Raw genomic sequence first — 15,184 nt, forward strand, 5'->3', positions numbered from 1 at the left:
CTTAGGCAACTGTAAGCCACAAATGTCTAGCTAACAAAATATCCATGCTTTGTGTAGCATGAACCGCTCTTCAGCCAGTGGTGCACACACAATAGACCTTGTTGCTTCATGAACTAAACCAAGGTGTGAGATATCAGGCAAGGCTTTCCCTTTTGAGAGGAGAGCAGGCACTAGCGAGACCCATAATAACAGAAGAGGAAAAAAACCTAGTTACTGAACGGTGGCTCAGATCCTTCAGATCAGGGGCGCAGAAGCATGTGAGTTTCTGTAGAAGCCTGATTTATATTAATCAAACCAGCGTTGAAAAGCGTCACCACAAAATTTATTCTAATACCTGTTGTACCACACCCTAAAAATAACAAAAGAAAACAGGCTAAGATAAAAGATATTTGCTGTCAAAGGTGGGGAAATACCTTCAGAAAGCCACAATGTTGGCTTCCTCTAAGAAATTAAACAAGAGTGGTAGACGTTCTTCCGATTGATAATCAAAGACAGCTGTCTTGTCTACTTGGGTTTAGCACACCACCGTGACAGGGCAGCGCAGTTTGTGACCTGGGTGCTGCAGCCACCAAGAACAGTTTCTCACTGGTCAAGCACAAAAATCAGGTAATTCTGCGTAAAACCTGGTCCCGTGAGCTGCTTGTGATACTCTGCGCTCTGGAGGTACCCCAAAACTGGCATCAGCCCCAAATCTTTGAAAGCCTGAACCTTGCCTGATATGAATTTATGGCACCTGAGCTGTAGTGTGCTACCTCCCCAGATGAACACTCTTGTGGACAGTGAGGGCAGCGTAACCTGCTTTCTCCACAGGTTATCTGCATACCACGAGGCATCCGTGGGGAAGCTGGCACAGAGAAACTAGCATGTTTTTTTCAGCTCCTGCCCTCGATCAATGTATTTTAACTTGTGGATTTGCACAAACCTGAATGACCAGAAGAGAGCTGCATGAGGTAAGTTGGCCAAGGGATCCATATTAGGCACAGTCACCAGTTGCAAAAAGGAGCAGATTTACCCTTTATATGGTTTTTGTTCCCAAAACAAGAGTACACAACACAGAGGTGATGTCGAAGATCTCCTTCTGTTTCACGTGGACATCCAGAGTAAGAGTGACTCACTATTCAACTTGCTCAGCTGCTGTAAGACAGCCTGACCATTTCTTAAGTTGTTAAAACCATAAATAATTTTAAAAACTCAGACCAGTAGCAACACATTTAAAATACTGTTTGGTCTCCTCTTATGGCATTTGTCCTTAGCAAAACTCACTTGAAGTGATGCTAGGCACTGTAAAAGGCACTGAGGTCCCGTGTACGCTGGACTCCATAAAACCACATCTCACCAGGACGACACACCGCACGTGGCCATGAAGAGGCTCCAACCTAAAAACCGTGCCCTGTTTCCTCACAGTTGAGGGGCAGGAGGTTTGCGGTATTTGCACTGGATCCATACTCGATACATTGTCATTTGTTTCCCCCGGTTCACTTGCAATCGCCGATCAACCAGATTCTGGATTTTCTCCAGCCCAGCTGTCGTGAAGAGATCATTTAATTCATCTGGAAGCAGAGAGAAGGAGATTGAGGATGCCACAGCTTTCATTTAACTGATACCTGCTCACACTGAGGGCTAAACTATGTGAAAGATGGGCCAGAGGAAACTCACAGTCTCACTCTTGCAGGGAAACGTAAAGGTCAGGCAGGACTTAACTACTGTACTATGGGGGAATTAAGAATCACAGTTTCTCGAGTTTCCCTTCTACCAAGGAAGAAAATAATTATTTGGAGGGCAATTACAATTATAAAAACTTGACACAGATAAAACAGTTTCAGACATGGGTATCGCCTCTAGTAACCGATTAAGGGAGCACCTTCTGGTGAGTAGGGACAGATGCATTCCTTCCCCCTCCCCGCTCTCTCCAGAGGAATTTTAGAGTCTGCGAGAGCACAGAATGGGATCAGACCTACGCTTTTAAATGGCGGCAATAAGATCTGTGCTGTATAGGCTGGAGGGGAACGGGATTCATTAAGGTTAAGGAAAAAAAAAAAAAAAAATCCTTAAAAAACCACACCCTGCTGGGGCCCAATCAAAGCACTAGGAGCCCTGGAGGCTGCAACACTTACAGGGGCAGGTATTCCTGACCAAGCACATAAGTATGGTAGTGCCCCAGCACACTGGCCCTGGGCAAAGCCAGAGCCAGTCCTGCTGAGCAGCAGAGAGCTTGTTCAACTGCAGCCTGGGAGCACGTGATTTGGATGGAGTTTCTGTAGAAAACGGGCTAACAGGTCCCAGCTTGTGCTCTTTTATCAGATGCTTGCCATCGTGAAGCGTTTGCCAAACACGCATTAAACATTAATTTTGTTGTGACAAACAAGACTTGGGCAGCGGGGAAGGGAATCGTTGCAGCTGGGCCACTGCTCTAAAACTCACTGTGCGGAGGGACCCGCGGTGGAAGTGACTGGAGGTGTAATTGGTGATAAGCAGAGAGAATACAACCCCTGCTGAACACCAGGCAGCAGCAGGACTGGAGAAGCTGCCTCAGGTCTATGCCAAACCATGCCCTCCTTATTTCTTCATGGGAGAACAGTAAAGTTAAGAGAAGCTCCTTCAAGTGGTGTCCATCTCACTCCATCCTCTGCAGGCAACAAGATTCAAGGAGAGCTCCTCCGATCCCACCCCTTCCAGTGTACCAAACATGCTAGTCTTTCCTCTAAAAGGATGTTCCGCTAAGGAATTCACCACACCGTATGCATCAGCAAGCGACAAGCCCAGCTATGCGTGCAATTGGGAGACACTTAACATTTTTCACTGCTCCAAGAGAGAGGCTGGAAAGAGCTAGTGGCAAAACTTGAGGGCACAGGGACAAAAAGAGGTGAGGAGACTCAGAGGACTGTTTTCCAGCCTCCTACCTTGTGTGAAGAAGTAGACTCTGGTGCCATCACCTCTCACATAGAAGTTATCAGACAGACATTGACCTAAGGGCAAGGGGGATTTAAACAGTTACCAGCTATCATTTAAAAATCAACAACTGCCATCCAATTGCACGTAAAGACAAGAGGCGCTTCTCCCAGCGCACGCTGTGCTTAAGGAGAATTAATGAGCTGCCTCCTAAACAGGAGGAGCATCCAGATGCTTCCAGAGAAGCATCATCTATTAGTGATCTGGCAAGAATCCCCAGGGGAAAAAGAAAATACCTTTCTTAAACCGAAGCTGGGCCAGATCATAACGGCCATAATCTCGCAACAAAATCATTCCTCCTGGTTTCAGAAGGCGACTCAGTCTGTTAACGATGCATTGCATCCTGAGGAAAGACCAAAACAGAAGTATTCATCATTCTGCAAAACGATGCTTGTTTCCTTAGCCTACTTTCCAAAAAGAAGGTATAAAGTTTAATATATATTTCAATTTCATATAAAAAACTACAAAAAGCTAGCACTTTTCTGAGCTCTCAGACTTAGGCGGGTTGATTTTATTTGGCTGCCTTATTTCTGACACTCCTCAATTCTGCTTTTTTTTCTACAACGATAACTTGGCCTGCCACAGCAGGGATTAACTGCCCTCTCTTACTAATTTCAAAAGTATCTCCGCTGGTTTCTGTAAAACAAGTAATACATGAACTTGAAAAACGCTGTGAAATAAAACCAAAGGGAACAAGAAAGAGAGACCAGTAGGCTGTAATACACTGTCACAGTACAATCACAGCTCTTTTTAAAAATGTTTTCTGAACCTGTCCCCTCCCTTCTTGCTACCTCCCATAAGAAATTCATCTAGCAGCACACTTTCCACAAATGGGTGCTGAGCGCTCATTGGGGCTGGGGTTCAGAACAGGTGCCCAGCTGCGAGCGCAGCAAAATGTCACCTGTAGTCACCTGCACCAAAATTTGTTACAACAGAAAGTACCTGCAAATTTCATTTTCAGAGGCTTAATGGAAAACTGGACCAGGCACAGAACAAACTTTAATTTTGCTTGATGTAAGGGGACCTACTATTAAAGAGCTCCAGTTCTGTACGCATTATCTTCTGCAACCAGAAGGAATTACTAAAACTTACTTCTCTGGGAGAATCGCTGAGAGGACAAAGATAAGAATAACAACGTCAAGACTCTCGTCTGGCATTGGGAAAGGACTTTGGTCATTGCACAGGTCATGGACAAACGCAAAGCAGCGAGAAGAATCATATTCTGCATTGTTCTGTATTAAAGGGGAGAGAAATTAGAGCATTAGCAGCAGAGCCTGATCTCAATATTATCTGGACATGGGAGCATTTTAACTTTCACATAATAAAGTGGTATGTCCAGAGATCTGTTTCAGCCTCACTGAACTAAGGCAGATGAGGTCCCGTAGGCTCTCCGGTCACACAGGGAACAGGGGTGAAATGTGAAAAATAAGTACACATGGGATAGTCACAAAGAGCTTTGGACTTGTTACATTCAGACAATCAGCATTGCCAAAAACCCGTTTGAGGGTTTGAGGGATTATTGCAATTTTAAGGTCAGGTTTTCCACTAATAGTGGTAAGAAGTGAGGGATTTACACTTAAACTGGGTACCTTTACAAAAGTGCGAGCGTCAGGGCCTCTCACTGCATCACTGAAACCAATATTCATTTCAACTACAAGCAGACTACTCCCTACATCCCAAACGTCAAACCTGTCTGCCTAAAGTTATGCTCTTAAAAACCACATTTAGACTTCTAAAAGAAGTTGTATATTTTTCTAAAGCTGCTGCTGGAGATTGCAGTGCCCTCTATAAACAGCGCTTGTGTCAGCTTAAGAGGATGAAATGGCATGCTGCTTCTGCTGCTGTGCTCCCCATCTCATCTCATGAAGAGACTGATTACATTTGATACTTCATATATTCTCAGTTCTCTTCTGGCCTGAAATTTGTTAGCAGTATTTGTCCTTTGACTAAATTACAGCCTCTCGCTCCACAGACAGCAGTATCCCTCCTCGGCTGTCTGTGCAGAAGCAATCAGCTGACGTTCCCAGAACTGCAGTGACAGTAACGCACACACAAACCAAAACCAGCTTCAGTTCCTGTTAAAAAAATTGCCTGAATGTTTTCAAGGTTCAGCAGTTACTCAACTAAAAAAGCACTGGATTTAGAAAAGTACTGCCAACCACAGGGGAAAGAAAATCTGGCTGACTTGTCTGCTGCCAACGTGACATTTTGAGAACTCCAACTTCCCTCATTTCTACAATCTTCGATGGCTTATTTTCCTGGTTTACCAGTACAAGGGTCAGCATCAGGGCTAGCTAAAAACAGAAAGCTGCCACCACAGTCACACAGCTGATGGCAGCTGTGACATATTTGTGTTAGTGTGCGATTGTCACCGTGTACTTCCTACCTTCGTAAGTCACCACTGAGTTTACCTGGACAAGATCCACAGCTGTTGTAGAAAAATCACAGCAATAAACAAAAAGGCCTGGGTCACTGAAATAAAATCAAATAAACTATCATCATTTATATGAAGGTGCTCCACAGGAATTACAGAAGTTTCTTGAACGCACAGAGCACAGAATTGGGAGCCAGAAATCCTGGGCTTTAGTCTATCTCTATCAATAACGTGTTGTGCAAAATCTGGTGGATCGCATCGCTCCTTTATGCCTCAGTTATTCTCATATGGAACTGACTGCTTACTTTTCCTTCTGGAAAAGGAGAGACACTAAGGCCTGTATGAAAATGCTTTCAGAATGAGACACGTAAACTCGCCTTAGGTTTCACTGGTTGCATTCTAAGACCAAAGATTTCCAAGCTCAAAACACAATCATTGGAAGTCGGACACGGCAGAGGGACCATTCGCACCTGGCCTTTCTCTGGGACTGTGTAAACTAGGAACATGTGCAACCATTTTCCAACTGTTTTTCAGAGGCTGGTATATCATGCAGGTAAAAACCTACTGAGAACTACTTACTTGTTGGTTTGTAAAATTGGGAAGACTGTATTTCCAGCACCACAGCCAACCTGCACAAAGTAGATGTACATATAGTGAAAATAATTTCTTCAGCATGTCCCATGCAGCTCATTCCAAATCATCTCTCTACAGCCATGGAACGAAGAGCAACTCATGAGTAACAACTGAGAAGGGCAGTGACAATTTGCAAATCTCACTGCAAGATCTGAATACATTCAGCTCTGAGGAGCAGGCTCACATATAAGCCTTTGTGGGAAACCACTAAGCCAGTTCTCGTAGAAATCTTACTAACAAGCAATATATTGTTACTCTTTTGAAAACTTATTGCTGGAATCCCAAGCAGAACAACCAGTCTGAGTCACTGAAGCATTGGCAAAGGCCACGGATTAGTTGCATTCACTTCCACAGAAAATCCGAGCAACGGAGAAAGAAGTTTGCTTTACTATAATTAGATCCTGCTGTTTCAGAGTTTCCTTCACTAGATGGCTCTTCCTCAAGTTACAACTAGGCCTACCGTGATTCTGCCTTATTATTCCTTCTGCTTGCTCCCATTTGAAGGGCAGATGGCTCACACAACTGGGTTTGGGGAATTTGCCCCATCAATGTTTAAGGAATCCGTAAAATTCAAATAGACTGATCAGAAAACACCTCTGATGCCTTGCAGGGACAGGTATTACTGAAAGTACTCAGGGGAGACAGGAAAGCTGCAATGACCCAAGAACAACAAAGTCTAAGGAAGTCTCAAAGCCTCAGATTAAATTAAAAAAAAATAAAATATCAAAAGAACAGTTCATGTTGACCCTCCCTAGAAGGGCGGACTTCCACAGAACATGAAGCATTAATCAAAACCAGCGGTATCTACAGTGAACAAACTAGAAGTGGCAGAGTAAAAGGCCATTACCAGCTGTCAGGAGTCTAATATTTAGAAGCCCTACAGAGTTTTCTGGGATAAACCCTGTGTCAATCTGAGATTCCCCATTATTACATGGGCCATAAGAAACAAACCAGAGAGCATCTTTACATTCTTGGTTTCACTGTTTTCTTTCACACCTCCCAAGGCAAACAAGAGTCAGCACAAACATGCAAAACATAAATGACAGGGTAAAGCTTTATACAGACAAGTAAAAGAATCAGCTTCTTCAAAAGATGACTTTTAAATGCTTGTTTCAGCATCTGATAGTAATAGTTTGTCTTTTAAACGCGAAAGCTTCTTATGGTCCTTGTGCTCTGCCAATTCACAGCCTGAACCAACAGAATCCCAACAGATTTAATTCAGTTCGAAGCTGCCCTCTGTTTTTTGCAGTTTACTGACTTAAGACAATCAGCCCATTCACTTGCTCTTTGCCAATGATATATACTTTTATGTTCCAGTCACACTAACACCGACACAAGGGACTGTTTGATGTGTGACTCTGTTTTAGAGCTATTACCTCTAATATACGGTAAGATGCAGATGATCCTGGGTAATCTCCATCGCTTTGATTCAGCTCACTATACTTCCGTGCAGCCAACTCCTCCGTGCAGATCTGAGGTGTGCTTTTGATCACGTTTAACTGATCCTCTGCCCTGGTTTCCAGTGAACAATGTCCATTTTCACAGCTTCCCAGCCCCTCATTGTTGGATTCTTCTTTGTTACTAAATTCGTGTGCAGAATCCCCATTTTGACTTGGGTTCCTGTTAGGTGCCAGCTCAGGAAATTCAGTGAACAGCCAGTGTCTGTCCTTGAAGAAGCCATTTTCATGGATTTTATAAAAGTCATCCCAGTACCTCTTAGCATTCACCTCATATTCCTCTGTGAACACAAACAAAAACGTCACCAGCAGTCAAATCAGAAGGTCTCAGAGTTTAATCAGTTCAGACAGTGAGGGATCGCTGCAGATATCTATTCAACAATCTGCTTTAATAAGTAAGGTTATTGATTTTAAATCACCTTTATTTAAATTCTGCCACGACACATAAACACTCACCCTGCCTCCTCACAGTACCTTTGTGAGGACTCAAAAAGGTAAAAGAGATAGAAGAGGAAGGTGTCTGTCTCCTGGTAGGATTTAAAGGAAGCTGACAAGAGAAAAGGCCTCTTTGAAGGAGGCTGGATTGAAGAAATCCAGGTTTTACTTCCATCTCTAACACTAACTTGTTCAGTTCGCTGGAACAATTCATTTGGACCCTCATGACACTAAGTGTCAGGCACTTACAACTTAAGGAATTCTAAGACAGATGCCTGGAGCTGAAGAGTCCTGTCCAACATGCTACCCCTTTTTTTCAGATGGAGAAAAAGGAAAAATAGTCAACTACATAGGCCTGGCAGAAAGCCCAATTAGCATTTGTGCAATACTCCAAGATTACAGGACAGCACGTTTTACACAAGTATTGCTAGAGCCCAGTCTACAGCACTTTGTTTTCCATAGTTCCGTGCATGTTAGAGCATCGCGCATTTATGAAATTAAAACAAGAGAGGGGAATCGACAGAAGTGACCACTGTCGTAACAGTGGAGAGCTAAGGTGGACAGACTAAAGGTGATAAGAGTTAACTTTAGCAGCAAGCATTATCATTTTCACACCAAGTGGAGACATTCCAGTAGCAAGATGAGTATTACAGAAAGCTGGAAGAACTCTTACAAAGCCATGAACTAATAAAATTCAAGACACCCACGGAATTATTTCCACACATCTTCACAGATTTCAGATCAAGTACATTTCCAGGGGAACTATTTTTTCCGTGGGAAGTTATGAATCCAGCTGGTTTCCTGAATTCTCGCCGATGTGATGAGCTCTCTGTCCTGGGAAGTAAGAGCTAATTATAGCACCCTGTGCTTGTAATCACCTAGGGACATTAACATCCACAGCCAGCGATCCCAACTGCATTTTAATAACATGCAACTCCTTAGCCATCTTTGCACAGCAACAAGTGCATTACTGAATGCAAATGACTCTCCCATAATTAAAGACGACGACTGTATGTGAGAATGGATAACCCCTCTCCAACGTCTACCAAGCGTAGGGTTAAAAGAAAAAGCAGGCATCTTAAAATTGGAGATTAGCGTTATCATCTAAACTGCAGTTTATTTATTAGTCTTCCTGAAAAGCACACCAGTGTTTAGAAGATACGTGAAGCACAAAGAGCTGATACAAAAATACTTTCTTTACCTCAACCACAAGGATTTTCTCCTTTTAAGAAGTCTTGGCCTTAAACCCAAAGTTAAAAGAAATTTTAATGTCTGATATTAGACTAGAGCAATAAATTTGTGCCATGATCTCACTGTAGCTCAAAGCAGGCAGGGTCAAGTCAGTTTACTATTTACAGAGGAGAACTCAATGACTGCTAATGTCAGGGGACTAAGTGTTATTGATTCATACCCTGGCACGCTCCTGCCCGAACTGTCACTTCTTCCATGTACTAGTAGGGATATGCGAGGCTGCTGGGGCTGGAAATGCTCTTTCACCTAACAAAAATCTAAAGTCCTGATTCCTGCTGGTCCCTAAAAATCCTGTAACAGCTTGGCTGTAATGGGATGCTTACCCGAGGTGCTGGGGCAAAATTCCAGCCCGGTCATTTTGGATTACCCACATTTTTGCCATAGTGTAATAGTATAACACCAAACAAGACATTGTGCTCCTCCTGTGTTAAATTATTGTGAAATTCTGTTGGATGCTATTGAACAGCTGTTACACTCCAACCCACATGCGTGGAAGCTTTATTTAAAGCTCATTTACCTCGTAGACTAGTGTTTTCTAAGCACTGGAATAAAGGATCAGTAACAATATAAATGCAAGAAATCAAGGGCCAGCTGACAAAGATTATGCAAGAAACAGATTTAAAGCAAAAAAAAAAAAAATAGTAATTTTTTCAGTCTGACTTCCTGCACAATTTATGCCAGAAAAGTTCACGTAATACTTGCTTCAAGATCCTTTTTGTGGTATTACCTCATGACGACATCAGCATGCGAGCCAGATTCCTCCAGAGACTTTTTTGATAAGGACTCCCGACTTTTCTGCTCGTCTTTGTAAGGACACCCCCAAAGCCAAGCCCATACTCACCGTTTCACATTGCAGAAGAAGGGTAAACAAAAGTAACTGTTCACAAAAGACAGGAAGAGAACCTGGGACCCCCTGAATTGCATGGGGGCTAATTATGGAGCCTCAAAAGGAAACCGAGAAACTCTTCCGCTTCTTTCTTTGTTCCCAGCCAGGAGACACATCTTCAACATGCCCCATAGAACTTCTCTCCTCCTTCAGAACAAATTCTGACAGCCCCAAGAAGTCCACAGAATAATACAGCCATAATGACCAATAGCCTGCCTTTGTTCTCCTGCTTGGACATTACTGATTCTCAAAATACTAGCCCCTTCAGGCACACTTGGCTGGGCTGGCTTCCCTACGTTTCAGCCATCCCATTGTCTCCACACGCTTACCACTGAATAGCAACCATCAAAATCTGACTGGCCTCCATTGTTCAGTCTGGGAAATACATCATGAAGACCTGACAAACTGCTCTAACAGCAAATTGCTCCACAATTTCATAGTTGTATATAGGTTCTCAAAGCATGACAGACAGCACCCTTTAATGTTAACCAGATTTTAAAATGAACTCAACACAATGGGCATCACAATAGAAACTGCTGGATACTTCTGGGAATCCAAGAAATTAGGAGGGTTGCTCTTTGGTGTAATTAAATTTGCTATTGTGAACACAACTGGAAGCTATATGGGAAGTGTCTCAATAGCTCCAGTAGTGTTCAGCATCGCCTTACAGATGACACACTCAATTTAATTTGAACAAAAGGAGCAGATCCATCCTAGAGCTCGGCAGGGTATAACAAGATCACCGTCAAACAAGCCTCTTATCATACCAAAGAACGGGAAACCATTTCACCATCGTTCAAGGGACTGGATGATATCTAACAGGTGTGGAGGAAAGATGCAGTATTAACCCACCGAGAACAGCTTCAACCATATTACTTCACTGTAGAGCTGTGCACCTTTAGCTTGATTCGGGTTCAGGTAAGCTTTGCATTTTGGATGTATAAATATCCTTTATGCCAAGTTTGAGGAAATAAAAACTTTGGAATCCCTCTTCTGCCTCTCTGATGATACACACTTCGATCAGTATAAAATAATTTTTCTTTGCTTTTGATTTTATCATTATCATGTTGCTTGTTAACCTGCTAAAGGTGAATACGGACACTACTTTATTAAACGCTCTTAAGAGAAAAAACAAGCTTGCATCAGGGATATCTCCACAGCATGCAAGCAAACAAATGACTACCTGTTAGAAATTAAGATTTAGAGAGCAAAAGCAAGCAGAGAAAATAAGATTAAATGAGGCCGTTGCTCTACGCTGAAAGAAGTTTGTTGACAAGGAACACTAACAAGTATTTAAACGTACACAACGTGAACAAAGAAGCTCAACCCAAGATGACTCCTCCCAGCCAAGATCATTTCTGTTCCAGTAGGATGAGTCTCTGGAGAAGGTGGAAAAGTCACAAAGAGGTAAATAAAGAACAGAAAGATTCATCCTTTTCCATTTTTTGTTATCAACCACTAGGTGATGTGTTTTAAATGATTCGGGAGATGGGGAGAAGGAGAAATAAATAATGATGCATATGCAGCTCTGGCCAGACTGTTCCGCTCTTGTATGAACAAGTTAAGACTCAGCATTACAATAGTATCCAAAAGTACCTTGTTTATCTTGCGGCAATAGCTGTGAGCTGTTCTCTTGAACTTTACTCCTGGCACTGGCTTCCTGCTCTTCTGACCATTCCACATTATCCCTGTTGTAAAAAAATACGATGAACTACTCAGTTGAGAATGGTAAGGCGAAGACAGAGAGAAAAGAGAAAGGTCTAGACAGCTCTCCTGACTGGCAGCTGTGGAGCTTTTCCACGATCTCTAATTCTAGCTCAGCAGCAGTACAGCAGCTATCGGCACATACAGCTCCCAGTTCTAAATGAGCTGCACTCGTAGCATTACAAAAGATGTAACTGGAAGGGATCCCAAGAGACACCAAATCTGTCCGCTAATCCTTTTCCCTATTTGATGCTCAGACAAGTTTAGAGGAAATAAATCCTTTCTATAAAACCACAAGGGCGCTCAGCACAAACAGGCCTGCTCGGAGAGGAACTGCCATTCTCACATGGTGAGAAGCACCTGTGACTGCCAGCTAGGTGCGTGTGTGCAGATCATCAACACAGGCCATTTGATTTAGCTGTCTTGGAAAACTATATTTTCTTTCTCAAGTTAAACCAAAAAAGGCAGTAGGGTTATTTGGAAGGTAACGCGTTATATTAATATTAAATCCAATTATGAGGAAAATATGCAGGAAGCTTTAAAGCATTAAGAACCTATTAATAACTTAAAGGTGCATACGCAGTTGTGTAGCCATTAAAGTGATTCACTTGACCTTTCTTCATTAGAACGAGTGAATGAAAAGCAGACTACAAGATCAAGAAGCACTATTCTGGCCTCAGGAGGAACTAGTCTTTTGGTATTAACTCACAAAACAAAGACTTAAATGTCAAGTCTGTGAAAAAAACCAACAGATTACTAGGAGTTTCTGTAGGGAAATACTATTAAGGATGTGCTTTCGTAACATACGTTTGGTATAGTATAGTCCCAAAATGAATGACAAGCTGATACATGCACATATTACTTTATTACAAATTAAGCATACCCAATTCTCAATAGGGCTTAGCAGCCTGAGACCAAAAGCGGACGCATTTACCCCAACAATGCAAAATCTGACATTTTGGGTGCCTAACATCTCCTGAAACAACAGCTTTCTCCAACCAAAGACCTGTTCCAAGCTAACGTCTAGCAGGATCTCACACTGTTACAGCATCGTGTGGCAACAGATGGGTGAAGTGATCTTTGTTCAATCTATAGATTAGTCACTAATGTATACAGATGAAGAAAAATTATAGAGATTTCTGAGAAAGGACAATTTAGCTTTATTAACTATAGCAATGAAACAATTGCTACAGAGTAAAACAACACTGCTAAAAGTCTAAGGAGGCCTAAGGAATCCCAACTGCATCAGGAAGAGCCGAGGGAGGCTCAGGACGCCCCAAGGATTAGCACCCCCGAGCACCCAGGGCCCTCCCACACCTCTAAGCGCTTACGGCACCACCTGCCACACTGGCAGCACCCAGGCCGGAGGGTGCCACCTCCTGTCACAGGCCCCTCTCGCTGCCTGGCCTCCAGCCCCGCACCCACAGCTCCCCCGGCCCGCTCCGCTCCCCACGGGACGCTTCAGAGGCGAACCCGGGCGCCGGGCCAACAAGCCGGGAGAGAAGGCGAACAACGTTTGCGGCCGGGCGCCCGTGAAGCGGAGCGGGGCTACTCGGGGCCGACCTGCCCCGGCCGCCGAGAGCCCCGTTATTTAGTTCCTCGCCCCGGACTACCGGTAGCCCGAGGCGGCGAGGACGAGCCCCCCGCCCGCCATCTCACCCCAACCCCCGCGGCCGAGCGCGGACAGGCCCCACAGAGCAGCAGCGGCCCACAGCGCCTCGGCCGGCTTCCCGGGCCTCCCCACTGCGGGCAGCGAAGGGCCGAGGATGCGGAGCCGGGCACCGAGGGGGCGAGGAGGCGGCGGCTGCCCTCACCAGGCGTTGTGCTGGAAGAGGCGGGCGGGGTCGGTGAGAAAGCGCCTCCCGAAGGGCCGCCGCTCCGGCGCCTCCCTGGGCGCCGCCATGACGGGCCGAGCGCCACCGGAACCGGAAACATCGCCGCGCCGTCCGACCCGAGAGAGGACTAGGCGGGCGGCGGTCACGTGAGGGGCGCCGCCATCACGTGGGGACGGTGGCGGGAAGCGCGCGGCCGCGGCCTCAGAGGTATGGCAGACATGGCGGCGCCCGTGTTGAGCGTGGAACGGCCACCACGGCGAGAAGAACGCTTTCCCCGGCTTTTATTTCGCATTTCATACAGCGGGAGGGGGCAGGCCCGGCCCAAGCCGCCGTTGTCTAGCATTCACCGGCCGCCGGTAGCGTCTAAGTACGGCCTCTGCCCAGTGTCTGTCGCCGCCTCTGCCTCACAGGCCGCCGCCTGCAGCAGAGCTGGCGGTCCAGTCTGCGGAGGTCGGTCACCGTCACCAGCTCCCGGCAGGCGTTCCAGGACCAGGAGTACGTGCAGAAAGTCTGGTGGAAGCACTCGCTGCCCGTCTGCAGGCCGATCTGGGCCCCGCCGATCTTCTGCCACAGCTCCAGCAGGCTGCGGCGCTGGCGGAGGGCCGGGCTCTGGCTGTACGGCTTGGCTGCTGGTGGCTTCTGGGAGGAAGGAGAGAAGTTGAAAGAGGAGTCAGGGGACCATGGTGGGGGAAATCACACAGCTTTGCCCGGGTGGGACCAAGTGCCGTGTATGTACATACATGACTAAAAGTACTTCAGTGGCTCGTTATGATGCGGTGCTGGCAGATTATAACCAATTCGTGCTGACCATTAACAGTAATAAACAGCCAAGCTATTATTACACCTGTGGTTTCATTTTTCCTTGGACTTACGACAAAATTGCTCTTTAATACCTGTGTCTAGGTAAAACATTCACCAGACAGCTAATTAATAGGTTACACGAGTGACCAGTCACGCTTAGTTCTGCTCTAATTACAGTCCCGTAAGACAAAAGGTCACATCTTCCCTCTACGTTTCACACTCACTTGTGCTTGTGTCTTGGCCAGGCTGGCTGGGAGGAGGTTGGAGGCTGTTGTCAGAGGACGTGGTGTGTTGGGGCACTCAGTGTTGACAGCAGAGGAGCATGTCTGCTTTCTATGGTGAACAGGAGGCTTGACAGCAGCTGCCTGATTAAACAAAGCACAGGTTTTCAGGCTTGTTCCCACACCTCTGGTGCTGTTACGCAGCTGAAGAATTGCTTGTTTCTCACCTCCTGCACCTGGTTTCTCTCATGCATGATGTGACTCCCAAACGAAATGGTTGGCTTGTTCCTCTGCCTCGCCACCTTCTGCGAGCCCTCTTTTGGCTTTGCCAGTGTGGCTGCGTCTTGTTTAGAAACCAGCGGGAAGATGGGTACCTGGGCGTAGGGGCTGCCTGAATGGGGCAAAGGGAAGTGGGAACCAGAGTCACCGACTGTGTGGCCAACCCCCGGCTGCCTCTTGGATGGTCTTCTCTTGCTGGGGAAGGACTCAATAGGTCCTGAATTCCTCACTCTGACCCACAAGTCACAGCAGCTGCCATCAGGCCTGCCCAGCATCAGCAGGCATAGAGCGGCAAAGACACCAACCCCTTGGCTACAGTGTTGAGGTGTATCTGCCGCAATGCACGGGGCAGAGGTGCC

At 45.5% G+C, this 15,184-nt stretch overlaps 1 protein-coding gene across 2 annotated transcripts; it reads right to left on the bottom strand.

Moving 5' to 3' along the window:
* Nucleotides 1-300: 300 nt before the first annotated feature.
* METTL2A (methyltransferase 2A, tRNA N3-cytidine) lies at nucleotides 301-13,619 on the bottom strand. 2 transcript variants are annotated; one of them, XM_074561973.1, is made up of 9 exons: nucleotides 13,504-13,613; nucleotides 11,582-11,673; nucleotides 7,333-7,694; nucleotides 5,903-5,952; nucleotides 5,361-5,421; nucleotides 4,042-4,181; nucleotides 3,186-3,292; nucleotides 2,901-2,966; nucleotides 301-1,550 (listed from the first exon to the last, which is right to left on the bottom strand). In XM_074561973.1, exons 1-9 carry the CDS (start codon nucleotides 13,590-13,592, stop codon nucleotides 1,399-1,401), a joined length of 1,119 nt encoding a protein of 372 aa, XP_074418074.1. In that variant the 5' UTR covers nucleotides 13,593-13,613; the 3' UTR covers nucleotides 301-1,398. The 2 variants fall into 2 exon arrangements, with proteins under 2 accessions (XP_074418074.1, XP_074418075.1); XM_074561974.1 differs by lacking the exon at nucleotides 2,901-2,966 and having other exon boundaries at nucleotides 13,504-13,619.
* Nucleotides 13,620-15,184: the final 1,565 nt, after the last annotated feature.

The sequence above is a fragment of the Larus michahellis genome, chromosome 18 (assembly GCF_964199755.1).
Source record: "Larus michahellis chromosome 18, bLarMic1.1, whole genome shotgun sequence".
In the NCBI taxonomy this organism is placed as follows: Eukaryota; Metazoa; Chordata; class Aves; order Charadriiformes; family Laridae; genus Larus; species Larus michahellis.

What these genes read in the sequence shown, in the direction of transcription:
- METTL2A (XM_074561973.1), bottom strand. Translation starts at nt 13,592, where the DNA reads ATGGCGGCGCCCAGGGAGGCGCCGGAGCGGCGGCCCTTCGGGAGGCGC. An exon ending in CCAATTTTACAAACCAACAA is followed by an intron (nt 5,422 to 5,902) that starts GTAAGTAGTTCT and finishes ATTTTATTTCAG; the next exon opens with TGACCCAGGCCTTTTTGTTT. An exon ending in TCAGCGATTCTCCCAGAGAA is followed by an intron (nt 3,293 to 4,041) that starts GTAAGTTTTAGT and finishes GTCTTTCCTCAG; the next exon opens with GATGCAATGCATCGTTAACA.